Source organism: Stegastes partitus, unplaced genomic scaffold, assembly GCF_000690725.1.
Source record: "Stegastes partitus isolate 25-593 unplaced genomic scaffold, Stegastes_partitus-1.0.2 Scaffold89, whole genome shotgun sequence".
NCBI lineage: Eukaryota > Metazoa > Chordata > Actinopteri > Pomacentridae > Stegastes > Stegastes partitus.
The window spans coordinates 349663-363384 of record NW_007577820.1 but is presented as its reverse complement, the minus strand read 5'-3'; the positions used below and the strand labels follow the sequence as shown (position 1 = coordinate 363384).

Sequence of the window (13722 nt, the reverse complement as noted above, 5' to 3'; positions counted from 1 at the left end):
ATAAAATTTTGACCGTTTGTCAACATTTAAGTGACGTGGCGTCAAATTATGACTGAGTCTGGTTGTAAGCCAATAGAAATAAATAGAAATAAGTAGAAATAAATAGAAGTAGAGAGAGATCAGGAAAATATAAATAAATAAAATAAATAGAGAGATATGGAAAAATACAAATAAAAAATACAAAGAAGTCAAATAAAGTAGAAATAAAGAACATTACAAGCTCTTTAAAAACAACTTTAAAACCCTGTCGGTGCTGATCTGATATTTAAACTTTTATTGAATGTTTTTGCTTCTAAAGTTTAAATTCAGACTTTTTATGTCCAAATGAAACCTTTATTGCCACATTTCAGGTTAATTAGTTAGATGTTATTATTGTGACTCGCTGGATCAGGTTTATTATTTTATGTTGTTTTTCTGGTTCCGTCTGTTTTCTCGGTTCTCTTCTGCCGAACCGGACTGACACCGGACTGAGATCCGGATCGCTCCTCCAGATGTCGGTGTGGTGCCGCTGCTCCTCCCCGCTCCTCCCTCCTCCCCCTCGGTCCTCCTCCCCGCTCCTCCCTCCTCCTCCTCCTCCGGTCGGCCGGCCACATTCCCCGCTACCTTTCACCCCTGAGAAACCCCGATCTGACGGCGAAGCAGCGCGGACAAACCCCGGGACAACATGGTAAGCAGCGGCCGGAGACGGTGCCCGGCGTCGGATGGAGGTCCTGGGCGGCCGGCGGGAGCTCGGCGCGCCGCCTGCGGGCCTCCGAGGACCGTTATGCGGCTCGGCGGGCAGCGTGACGTTAGCTAGCATGGTTTCCGTTAGTTAGCCGCTCCGTCCGCCGCCTGCGACGGTTACTCGGTGTTTACGTGGCCGACGAGCGGACCCGGTGTCGGTGTTTGGTCCGCCGGCGTCGGTGGAACCTTTCTACATTTTTATTCGAATTAGCGGTTCGTGTTTCGGGGCCGAGCCGAGCCGGGCCGGGCTGGGCCGGGCCTGCCCCCAGGCCGTGTGGCCCGGGGCGGCCATCTTACTCCGGCTGCGGTGCCGCCGGGCTGAGCTGGTCGCACCAAGCCGGGAACGGAGACCGAGGCCCGGCTAGGACGGGGCCGGCCGGGACCGCTGGCCAGGGCTGAGGCGGGTCCCGGAGGCCGGCTGTGGTCCAGGTTAATTCCGGGTTCGTGAGTCAGACCGTGACTGTGCAGTCCGGGGAGGCCGCAGGCTGGGCGCCGCTTCCTGAGTCACCGGTTGACCAGCTAACCAGCAGCTAACCAGCAGCTAACCAGCAGCTAACCAGCAGCTAACCAGCCGCAGGCCTTCAGTCCCAACCAGGGTCCGTTTAAATTGTGACCGATTGAAGCCCAAAGCCTGGTTCTGGTCCTGTGAGGGTCCATTCAGCCTCTGGTCCTCCTGAACCTGATTCACGTCAGTATAGAGCTGCAGCTAACGATCACTTTGATTGTTCAGATTTTTTTAAATTAATGAATTGATTATCGGCTCCATGTGCAGGTCCTCTGCCGATCAGAGTTTCAGTTCAAATCAAAAGTCCAGAAAATGTTCAGTTCAGTGTTGGTCAAAGAAAAGCTTCGAATCTGTTCTTTGATGCTGAAACATGAGTTTGGTTGAAGAATAAATCAGCAGTGATGGAAATGATTCACCGTGTTTCTGATTTAATCTGGACTTTTACTCATAACTCGTCTGTTTGATCCAGTTTATCACATGAGCTGAGTTTGATGGTTTTCTGATCAGCAGCAGCTTCTCTGGTCAATAATCAATAAATCAGATGTTAATAGAAAATCAGAAGCATTAACCAACTATTTGTCTGATCAGCTGATTAACTGTCTGAACAGTTTAATGTCGGCTGATCAATAATATCTGATGAAGTCTTTTGGTTTTAGCAGCTGGAGTTTGTTTTTTTCAGTAAAATCAGTTTACAGCTGATGTGCTGGTTTGTGGGTTTGTTAACGCAGAAGTAGCAAAAATATAAAAATATTTGCTGGTTTTCGAGCCTCTTGGTGCTTTTTGTGTCGTCACATCCGACAGTAAACTGAATATTTTGAGTTTTTTAAAAAACTTTTGCTTAAAAATCTACAAGAAAGCAACAACAGATTAAAGTCAACAGTGAAGAAACTCCTTTAACGTGTAGATATCTGCTGGTTTCAGCTCTGAATGAGCAGCTTGGGCGATAAAACCCTCTGAAGTCTGATGTTTTATTCATCACACCTGAGAAAAAGTAGAAAAAATGACATTTAAGAAGCTGAAAGAGGAGAAAGTTCTGCACACTGTTCCCGGAGAAGTGATCCAAACTATCACAGAAGTGCAGATATAATTAGATTTTTGCAGTTAAATGAGATTATTGAGGCTCTCAGGGTTTCACTTTGTCTTGTTAGAAACCGTCTTCAGCTGATCGGATCAATAAAATATGAAATATAAAGACTGCAGCCGTCTGAGCTCGTTTATGTTTTAATCCACCTGCTGTCAAAAACAGTTTGCATTAAATTCTGTCCACTCGTAACAGATTTAGTGACTCATCGGTTATTTGACTACGTTCAGTTCATGTGTTTGATGATTTAAGAAATTTAAAAAAATCTAAATTCTGTGAAACGTGAGAAGATGCAGCAGGAATCTGATTAAGATCCTAAATCGGTTATTAAAAATGGTTCCAAATTCACCCTTAACTTAACCCTTAACTTCACCCTCAACCCTTAACTTCACCCTTAACTCATGAGCCACGTCACGGTTCTGCTGTCTTGAGCTGCAACGATTAGTCGTTTAGTTGTCAAATTAAAACGAATAAACATTCCGCAGCTGTATCGGTAATCGATTAACCGGGCTGAGTCATTTTTAAGAAAATAAACATTCCCTGATTGCAGCTTCTTGTAGATTTTAAGTCACATTTCAGGAATTATTTACAACTTTAAAGACAAATAATCGGTCTGAAGCGTCTTTAACAGCTTCGTTATCGTTTATCTGAAGCTCCACCGGCTGGGTTTTGCTTATTTTTTGTGTGAAATGATCGAATCTGACTCGTCGACGGTATTATGCAGCAACTAGTCGATCAGTTATTAGCTCTTAAATCAATCGCCAGCTGTTCTAATAACCAGTTAAAGTCGTTTTTTATGAACTAAAAGTCTGAACTCTGTGGCTGCGGCTCCTTAAATGTGAATATTTTCTGGTTTCTTTCGTCCTCTGTGACGGTAAACTGAAGATCTTTAGGCTAAACCAGACGTTCGTCATCTCTGTGGAAACTAATTGATCGTTAGCTGCACCTGAAACAAACGTGAACGATTTCTGAACACAAACAGGAAGTTGTTCGTCACCGTCGATCTGATTTAGATTCAAACAACCTCCAGATGTAAAGCTCACAGAGAGATGAACCTGGAAATAAAATCACATCGAAGCGTGTCGGGTTTAAACACGTTAATGAGCAGAAGCGTTGTTTTTAAGCTAATGTCATACAAAGCAGTTGTTGTTTTGTTTTGTTTGTTTCCAGAAGAGTTTCTACTTGAAGCCTCCTCGGTTTAAATCTGAGCTGAAACTTTACACCGACGCTGATTTTGTCAAACGTTTTCTGGTCGCAGCTCCTTTGGTTTGACGTTTTTTAGTCTGTTACCGTCTAGTGCGATGGAAAATAATCATTAAAGAAAATTTAAAGTAAAGTACGTTAACACACATATTAGCAACTTTTTATAGACGCAACAACAAATTAAATCAACAAGAAAACAACCAGTTGATGATAAAAATAATCCGCTGCATCATGGAAGGGTTTAAAAAAGTTTATTCTTCATTAACTTTGAGTTTTATCGTCGTTCTACGGATGAATTTCTTCATTTTTCAGCTGCTTCTTTGGACTTTACCTGATGTTTATTGATAAATGTTTAGGTTCATGTGAGGAATGTGTGGTTGACAACTGATTGATCGATCGAGTGACAAAAGTCCTGTAATATTCAGAAACACAGAACTAATTGTAAATAATCATGAGCTGCTGGTCGGTTTCAGTGAAGAAACAAACTGCAGCGTTAAATCTGACAAAGATTCAGATGGTAAAGTTGCTGAGTTCGTCTGCTGATAACTCCAGTAATGATTAATCAATCGCTCCATCAATAAAACGTCTGGCAGCAGAGTCCAGAGTCCAACGTGGCGTCTTCAGATGTCTGCTGATCGACAGGCTGAAGCTCAGAGGAAGGTTCCAGATCAAACCCGGTTACAGAGCGAATGCGGAGGAGGTTTGTGCAGCAGAGATCAGATCAGCTGAGTTCTGTTAGTCCGACAGTCAGCTGATCGCTCTGATCGGAGGCTTCAGGGTTTGTTCCTCTGAGAACCGACCGGACTCGACTTGCACAGAGGCTTTATTGTTCAGCAGTAAAACTTTATTAACAGACCGAACGTCGCCCCGCGTGCACGGAAAACGTCCTCAGAAGAGTCTGAATGCGTTCACACACCATCGCTTAACAAAAAAGGTTCTGTCAGCAGTGCAGACTAAGTTCAGAACCTGGACGGGTTTCACAGATGTTCTGAGGTGGTTCTGCTCAAACAGGAACCAGGTTCAGACTCTGTTCAAACTCCTCAGGGTTCGTTGGTGTTGCGTTCACTGACTCCGTGTGGGACAGTGGTGTGTTCACAGACTCATCAGGGCATCGCGTTCATTGGCTCCTCATGCCGTGGTGTTCACTGACCCCCTGTGGCGTCACGTTTTTTAACTCCATCATAGTGTCACTTTCATTATGTCCTGGTGGCATCTCATAGCGTGATGTTCACTGACTCCTCGTGACGTTGCGTTCACTGACTCCTCGTGACGTTGCGTTCACTGACTCCTTGTGACGTGCGTTCACTGACTCCTCATGATGTTGCATTTACTGACTCCTAATGGCGTCGTGTTTATTGGCCCCTCATGGTGCACGTGCCAGTTGCCCATGGTGATGGCTTCACTGGCGTTGTGTTCAGTGACCCATCAGGGCGTTTGCTGATTTCCTGTAATGTTGCATTCACTGACTCCCCGTTTATTGAGTTTGTTGACTTGTTCTAATGTTGCATTCATGGACTCTTTGCTGTTTTGGCTGGTGTTTGGTGGCTCCTTGTGGCGTTGCGTTCACTGACTTGTCAGAGACCCGTTCTAAGCAGGTGTTTGTCGTCGGCAGGCTTCAGGTGTGACAGTGAACGATGAGGTCATCAGGGTGTTCAACGACATGAAGGTGAGGAAGTCGTCGACCCAGGACGAGGTGAAGAAGAGGAAGAAGGCGGTGCTGTTCTGCCTGAGCGAGGACCGGAAGAAGATCATCGTGGAGGAGGGGAAGCAGATCCTGGTGGGCGACATCGGAGAGACCGTCGACGACCCGTACTGCAGCTTCGTCAAGCTCCTCCCCCTCAACGACTGCAGATACGGCCTCTACGACGCCACCTACGAGACCAAGGAGTCCAAGAAGGAAGACCTGGTCTTCATCTTCTGGTCAGTGCTGGGGAGGTTCAGGGTTCAGCACACTGGGGGTCCATCATGGTTGTTCTCCAGACAGCAGGGGTTAGCTGCTAGCTGCCTGGCTACATAGCACCTACTTGTAACAAAGTCCCGCCCACAGTATCATCTGATTGGTTAAAAGTCATTCGTAACAGCCAATAACATGAAGGCTGTTGTTTACACAGAGGGACAGACGAGCACATTAGCAGCTCCAGTAAATAAACAAACACCTCGACCTCAGACCAACAGTCTCCCTGTTGCACTGTCAATACACAATAATTCCCTTATTCTCCTAAATGTGCTAGGCTAATGCTACCACTGAGAGGCTTGCTGTGCCTTTTAGCCTACAGCTAACACCATCATGAGCACCATGAAATCTTTGTAAACACTGGTGACGCTACGACGCTCTCGTTTGTGAGATTGATAACTGTTTGTCTCGCTTTTCTTTCCCACTGAGATCAGAATCTGAAACCATTATTTCTGGTTGTTTTCCAGGTTAATCTGTGGCTGCCTCCAAATGTAGCCACTAGCCGTTAGCGTAGCTTTAGCCACTGTCAAAGCAGCAAATGTCCCAATTTGTGGAGACGTTTGTGCTTTTTGTTCAGTTTTTGCAGGTTGTGTGTCTGCAGAGAACAAAGTTTTAAAGCTGATCTGATGTTAGAAAGATGCTACAGTTAGCGTTAGCTGCAGGTTAAGAGACACGGCTAACCTCTTCCTGATCGCGTTAACGTAGCACCAACGTGAATTATTCTGTTGTTTTCAGTGTAACACAAACTGAGCGTGTTTGTAGGATTGTGGTGTTGATCACAACGTCAGCATCTTCTGCTCGGTGTGTCTGCGTTTGATTTATATTGTCGAGAATAAAAATGACAACAGTGATGATCAGAGAAACGCCAGCCCTGACGATCGGTCAATCCTTAGCAGACATACATCAGGTGTTTATCTGAACGGAGCACGGCTGAAATTAGTTTAGAAACTGATTTGCAGAATTAAAATAAAACTTTTGACATGTTCAGCTTTAAGTCATCAGGGCTGAACTGTCAGACTGAATAAAGAAGAAGCTGCACCAGGAGCTTTCTGGCATTTATGAGGGAGAGTTCACAGCAGCCGATGGATCAGTGATTTAAAACATGGTCGACTGCAGGAGGAGCTGAAAGCTGCCTGGATCAGCCTTTATTACCTGATAAGTTCGTTGCACTTTCACCCTGCAGATCAGCGTCTTAAGCTTCACTAACTTGCTGCTACATCATTGGACCTGAAGCCTCTGCTCACATAGTTTTTAAATCCCAGTTGATCCCAGTTGTGTTCCAGTGTTTGCTGTCTCAGGTGTTCACAGCGGTCGGTCGTTGGGCGTGTTCGGTTCTGAACGGACTCTGGGAGTGTTTTAACCTTTTCAAATCTGAGTCTCAGTCAGAAAGCTGCCTCTGAAATGTGTCTCTGGATGCTCCTCGTCTTATAGATCAACTGTTTTTGTTTATTGTCGCATAAAACAGAATAAAAGCTGAGCATCATAAACAGGACAGAAAATATGATGCAACAGAAGAAAGTACAACGACGCACAATGAACACAAACGGATGCAGATGGACATAAAACGCACAGATTTACTGGAAACACACACGAGGAGCAAACAAAGAGCGACAGAGAGAGAAAAATAAGTACAAAGATTTGAAAAATGAGCAGAAAGAGAGTAAAACAGACTCATAAAGAGCTGCAACATGAACACAAACAGCAGAATGATTCAAATATCAGGAGTCACCAAACAGCGACACAGAAAGAGACGCTGATGGACCGTCGAGAGACAGAACCAAATAAAAAGACACAAACAGATTCATTCAGTGCAAAGAGAGAAGCTCCTCTTAGACACACAAACTGATCGTTACTGGACGTAGACACAAACAGAGAGCTGACGTTGTGGTGCTGTTCCTCCTCAGGGCTCCAGATGGCGCTCCGCTGAAGAGCAAGATGATCTACGCCAGCTCTAAAGATGCCATCAAAAAGAAGTTTACAGGTGAGCGTTCGGGTCACCTGAGGGGCTCCGACAACGACGTGTTCACGAGTTAAATCCTGAAATTATTGTTTGTTCTTAAGATGACCGTAAATGTAACAACGTGATGCACCTGTGTGGAGCGTGACGTCGGGTTCAGGTGTGTTCAGCTCAGGTGTGTGTTCAGGTGCTGACCTCAGGTGTGTCTCCTCAGGTATCAAACACGAGTGGCAGGTGAACGGGCTGGACGACATCCAGGACCGCAGCACGCTGGCTGAGAAGCTGGGCGGGAACGTGGTGGTGTCTCTGGAGGGCAAACCGCTGTGATGTCACGGCGGCGAGCCGAGCGGAGCCAAGCCAACCGCCGTGCCATCCGGACCGAAGCACCTGACCCCACCTGAACACCGCCGCTTCACCCAGCAGCTTGCTCTGTCTGTATCATGTCCTGAAGGAGTTAGCGTCTTTAGGCCTCTCTGTTTTCTTTTTGTTTTTGTTCTTTTTGCTTTTTTCCAACATGAAGGAGATCTCATTAACATAATGATATGCAAACCCCGCCCACTCTGTTGCCACATGACTCTGTTCACCTGGCAGAAACACCACCAACCGACTCACTACAAACCCCAGGAAGGTTGTCTCTCTCACAGCCAGAGTTTTGCCAAAAAGTCGATGTGAAGGAAGCAGCCTCGGTGTCGGAGGCGAGCTGCGAAGCTCCGCCTCCCGTAGCGCACGGGTCGCACTCATGACGCTTTTTACATATGACTTTATTTATTATTGTAAACTGTTGTTTCTTCTCCAGTATGTTCCCCGCAGGCAGACACATTGTTAGACTATGCATCGAGACGAGAAGACGATTATCAGCCAGCACTTTTTGTTCAAACACTACAGGTTGAGACAGACAAGATCCCGACGCTCAGTTCTCTGTATTCACGTCACCGAGCTAACGTTTGTTTACCTCAGTTTTCATTCCTGTCGGACTCACTGTCATTCTAGCTGTTTGGTTGTCGCCTTACTTTCAGTTTGAATGTAACGTCACACCAGAGTTAGTTAGAGTGCACCTTTATTTTGTAAAGAAACACTACAGCGAGCAGATTTGACCCCAGCAGTGAGAGAAGACCCCACAACAACAACAACAACAACAACAACTAGAACACGACGACATCTGGAGCCTTAAAGTGGAACGTTGTTTCTGAGATCACAGGAAGCCACTTTGCAATAAAAGCCTGTGGCAGATCTGACGCCTCCCGCCTCGTCTCTGCTTCCACCAATCACAGAGCGCTTTCACCGCAGGTCGTTCTCCTTCCGGTTCTACCGCCGGGCTGTTCCTCAAACGGCCTCGGAACCACCTCCGAGTGAAAACGTTCTGTGAGCCAGTACCGTCAACATGACCTCAGTAGAACCTCAGCAGACCCTGTTTGACACATGTAGAACCAGTATGGCCTAGAACAGCCTCACTGTGATCCCAGCAGAACCTTTCTAGATCCATTATGGGCTCAGTAAATACGATTAACACGAGTGGGATATCAGTACAACTGTATTAGTCCTATAGCAGAACCTGTGTGACACATGTAGAACCAGTTTAATCTAGAAGAACTTTACTTTGACCCCAGTAGAACCGGCTTAACCTCTGCAGAACCTGTGTGACATATGTAGCACCAGTATGGCCCAGAATAACCTCACTGTGACCTCAGTAGAACCTCAGAAGAACCTTTCTAGATCCAATATGGCCTTAAAAATAAGATGAACTCTAGTGAGATGTCAGTACAACTGTATTAGTCCCATTGCAGAACCTGTGTGGCACATGTAGAACCTGTTTGATCGAGAAGAACTTTACTTCGACCCCAGTAGAAACTCAGAAGAACCTTTAGGTCTGTTGTAGCATCGGCAAAATAAGATTAATGCTCGGGAGATGTCAACAGAACTGTCTTATCATTATCAGTGAGACTTTAGGAGAACCAGTGTGACCAAAGATAACCTCATTGTAAACCCAGTAGAACCATTAATTCTAACTGGTTCTAATATAACTAGTAAAGCAGGAATGGCATCAGTCAAACCCCAGTGCAACCCTTTTGGATCAACTGTGACCTCAGTGGACATCAGCGGAACCTGGAAAGCCGCAGAAGAACCTACATACATCTGTTATGGACTGAGCAGTATCAGAATGATTCTACTGACTCTAGTAGAACCTGTAGAACTGCAGGAGAAATGGTGTGACCACCGTAGAACCACAGCAGAACCTGTGACAAATGTAAAACCAGTATGACCGAGGAAAACTGATCTGTGAGAAGTCTGGTAGAACGAATGTGACCCCAGTAGAACACCTGAAGTGGAACCACAGTACAACACAACTGGGTTCTCATATGACTCCTAAAGCAGGAATAGTCTGAAATCTCAGTAGAACCGTTATGGTTCTAGTGTGTCCTCAGTGGACCCACAGTACAACCAACATACCCTCAGAAGAAGTGGAGCAAGTTAATATAAATGCTACCAAGTCACCAGTAGAACTTTATTAGAACCTCTGGAACCCCAGATAAATTGGTTGATGCTTGTAAAAACCAGTGTGACCCAGTAGAATTCCACTTTGATCCTATTAGAACCTTAGTAGAACACTAACCCCTGTATAACTAATTAAACACTTATGACATCAACATCTTAATAGAACCATTGTGACCCAATGTGACCTTACTGGGCCCCTGTAGAACCAGTATAACCTTGATAGAACCATTATGTCCTGAGCAAAATAAGATCAATGCAAACAAGACGTCAGTAGAACTGTATTAGAACCTGAAGTACCCCAGATGAATTGGTGTGACTTCAGTAGAACCTCTAAAGAACCTGTGTAACCCAGAAGAACCCCACTTTAGTACCCCATCAGAACCCTAGTAGATTACATGCAGAAATATGACCACTTGAGTCGGACCCCAGTAAAACCAGCTTCAAAAGAACTGTAATAGAACCATTATGTCCTGCGCAAAATAAGATCAATGCAAATGAGACGTCAGTAGAACTGTATTAGAACCTGAAGTACCCCAGATGAATTGGTGTGACTTCAGTAGAACCTCTAAAGAACCTGTGTAACCCAGAAGAACCTCACTTTAGTACCCCATCAGAACCCTAGTAGATTACATGCAGAAATATGACCACTTGAGTCGGACCCCAGTAAAACCAGCTTCAAAAGAACTGTAATAGAACCATTATGTCCTGAGCAAAATAAGATCAATGCAAATGAGACGTCAGTAGAACTCTAACACAATTAGAACTTAAAGAACCCCAGAAGAACAAGTGTGATCTCAGCATAACTGTTTTTGGACTGCTACAAACTCAGCAGAACCTCTTTTGAACCAGTACATCTCTTGGTAGAACCCCAGAACTGACAGGACCTCAGAACGACCACTGCAAATCGGTCATCTCCAGCTGGAACATGTAGAACCTCTATAGAGCTCATTCATTCCTAAATAGAACCTGTCAGAATCCCAGAATAAAAACAATACCTTCATGAAAATCACATTAGAATCAGTATGTACCCAAGCAATCCCAGTAGAACCCCACAGCAACCATTGCAGACAAGTTCATTTCTGTTAGAATTCACCTTGAACGTTGTTAGAATCAATATAATTCTAGATGGAACTTATTAGAACCAGAATGATGGCAGCAGAACCCCATTGGAACCAGCTTGGCTCCATTGGCTGCCTATAGGGTTGTAGATGACTTCAGTAGAACCTCCATGAATACTGGTACGATATCATTACAACCAAATGAGAGCTCTAGTGGAACCATTACAAGCACAACAGAACCCTCACAGATCTATTATGACACCGTAGCCTGTGAACCTTATCAGTAACAGAACATTCTGTAGCAGGTGACTCATGAAAATATCATTAGAACCAGCAGGAACCCAGAAGGTCGTCTTTAACCTGAGTAGAACCTCCGTCAAACTGTTCTTCTGTTACTAGTGGTGATTTTTCAGGAGAACTCATTGGACCGTAGGTGTTCTAAGGTGTTGATCTGTTATCTAGAACATCACCTGCAGGTCCGGTGTTACCATGGTGATGCATGAAGTGAAACCTGAATCATGGAACGGGTCTCTGGTTTCATTCATGAAAACTACAATAACACAACTTCACAACTTATTCTCAGCGATCATTGTCCAGTGGGACAGGTCCATCCGTCGCTGGGTGGAACCAGGCGACGTTCCGCTTCGTTCCTCTGTTTAAACACATTGTTCATGGAGCTCAGCTGCTTTTGTTTCATCCGACAGTATAAACCTACTTTTCCACTGAATGAGGCGGATCGGCTGAAGTGGCCCGACAGGACTTTCCACATCAAACCTGGGATTGTTTTCACAGAGTTGTCAGTGAAAACAAGGTGAGGAGCGAGACAGGTGAGGCTTCCTCATGTTGCAGTTTGGCTGTTTGCCAAACTTTGGTAACGCGCCAGAGGGAAGGGAGGGAGTTCCACATCAAACCTGGGATTGTTTTCACAGAGTTGTCGGTGAAAACAAGGTGAGGAGCGAGACAGGTGAGGCTTCCTCATGTTGCAGTTTGGCTGTTTGCCAAACTTTGGTAACGCGCCAGAGGGAAGGGAGGGAGTTCCACATCAAACCTGGGATTGTTTTCACAGAGTTGTCGGTGAAAACAAGGTGAGGAGCGAGACAGGTGAGGCTTCCTCAGGTCAATAACAAACTCCGTCAGGTAAACTGGTTTCTCTGCGTCACGTTGCTCTTCGGGTAAAAGTCAGTCTGAGTCTGGCTGCACGTTTTAATGGTATTCAAGCTGTGTTTTTGATGCTATCTTTATGACTTTAGTTTGTCTCATCTGCTCATATTTTTCTTTTGATTTATTATGAATGTAAAAGTCTCTGCTCATGTGTGAAGCACGTTAAATGTCTTCTATTAGTTTGGTTAAAGCTTCGTTCATTCAGGAACCTCACTGAGATCTAAATCTCGTTTTTAAGCGTCAAGAACTGGCCTCAGATCGGAGACAAATCAAGTGAGTGAAGCTGAAACAAGTCATATTTATAAATGCAGTTCTCAGGTGTTTGCCAGGGACGTCATGATCAAGTATTTTGCTCCTACTTCTGTTGTTTAATATTCAGTATCTGCTGAATATCTGGCCAAAGGTCAGGTATTCAAGACAAGTGAGGACCAACTAGACCAGCTCTCTTGTAGCTTCGTGGCAGGTTGAGGTGACCAGATGAGGAGGTACCCTGGCGTAGCTTGACGTTAGCGATGGGCCACCAGGACAAAGACTTCTGTGATGCTTACTGATCTCTGGCCAGTCGGACTCAGTGGCTACATCAGCAGCAGCATCGTTGTAAAACCACATTATCAGTGTTGTTTTTCAGCCAGATAACGTAAACCTGTTTATTCCAAAGGGCAGCTAGCTTGTGTAGCCCACTGATGCTAGCAAAACAAACCTAAAGAACTATGTGGGTGGAATAAATGTTAAAACCGTGACTCATTTGTCAGAAAGTACTTTTTAAAAAAGAATAAACCTCCAGGTGCATGGAGAGGAGGGAGCATTTTGGGTGGAATAAACCTTTACAACCATAAGCGGCTCACTGAAGCGTTCATCCACTGCTGTAGGTGGCGCTATTGTGAAAAACAAGGTCCTGGAACAGAAACTCCTCAGTGTGTTATGTAAATGAGTCTGTTAATTTGCATAATTTATGATATTGTAGGGTTTTAACAATCATATGGACATTACTCTGGTGAATTTGCATAATTCGTTCTATTAAAGTAAACAGAACACAAACAGAACCTCATCGGGTTTTTCCCTCAGCAGCCTTCAGCCTTTACACCATGTTGCAGTTTGGTTGTTTGCCGACGTGTCATTAACGTTTGGTCTCTGATGAAAAGACTAAACGATCAAACATCGGCTGAGCTGCTTCAGCCTCAGACCCAGTGGACCGGGAGGATCCGTGACCTCCTCGAGGCTTGGGCCTGCAGTGCATTGTGGGAAACAGCACATGCAGACGGATCAGGTGGCATCTGTGAAGTTTAGTCTCTATTCAGACACGATTCTGTAGTTTGTCACTTATTGGGTACTGCTGGTGGTCAGATCAGTTCATTCTTACAGCCTCTCGGTTCTGACTGTCTGAAGTCTGGTTCTGGGACTCCGGTTCAGCAGAAAACAGAACCAGAACCAGGTCTGAAGCTGCTTCAGCTGTGAACCGTTTTGTGCTTGAAAGAGACAGAAAGAAGCTGCTGACGCTCCGATCAGAGAATCTGATCCTGCTGCTATTTCTGGACACACAACTGCTGCTGCTGCTGTCAGCGCGTCCACACAAGGCAACAACACACA

The 13722-nt window shown here is 45.1% G+C and overlaps 1 protein-coding gene across 1 annotated transcript; it reads left to right on the top strand.

The window, feature by feature from the left end:
* Positions 1-533: 533 nt before the first annotated feature.
* Positions 534-8658, top strand: cfl2 (cofilin 2 (muscle)). The gene is made up of 4 exons (XM_008277109.1): positions 534-667; positions 5125-5432; positions 7371-7447; positions 7638-8658. Exons 1-4 carry the CDS (start codon positions 665-667, stop codon positions 7748-7750), a joined length of 501 nt encoding a protein of 166 aa, XP_008275331.1. The 5' UTR covers positions 534-664; the 3' UTR covers positions 7751-8658.
* The last annotated feature ends 5064 nt before the right edge of the window (positions 8659-13722 follow it).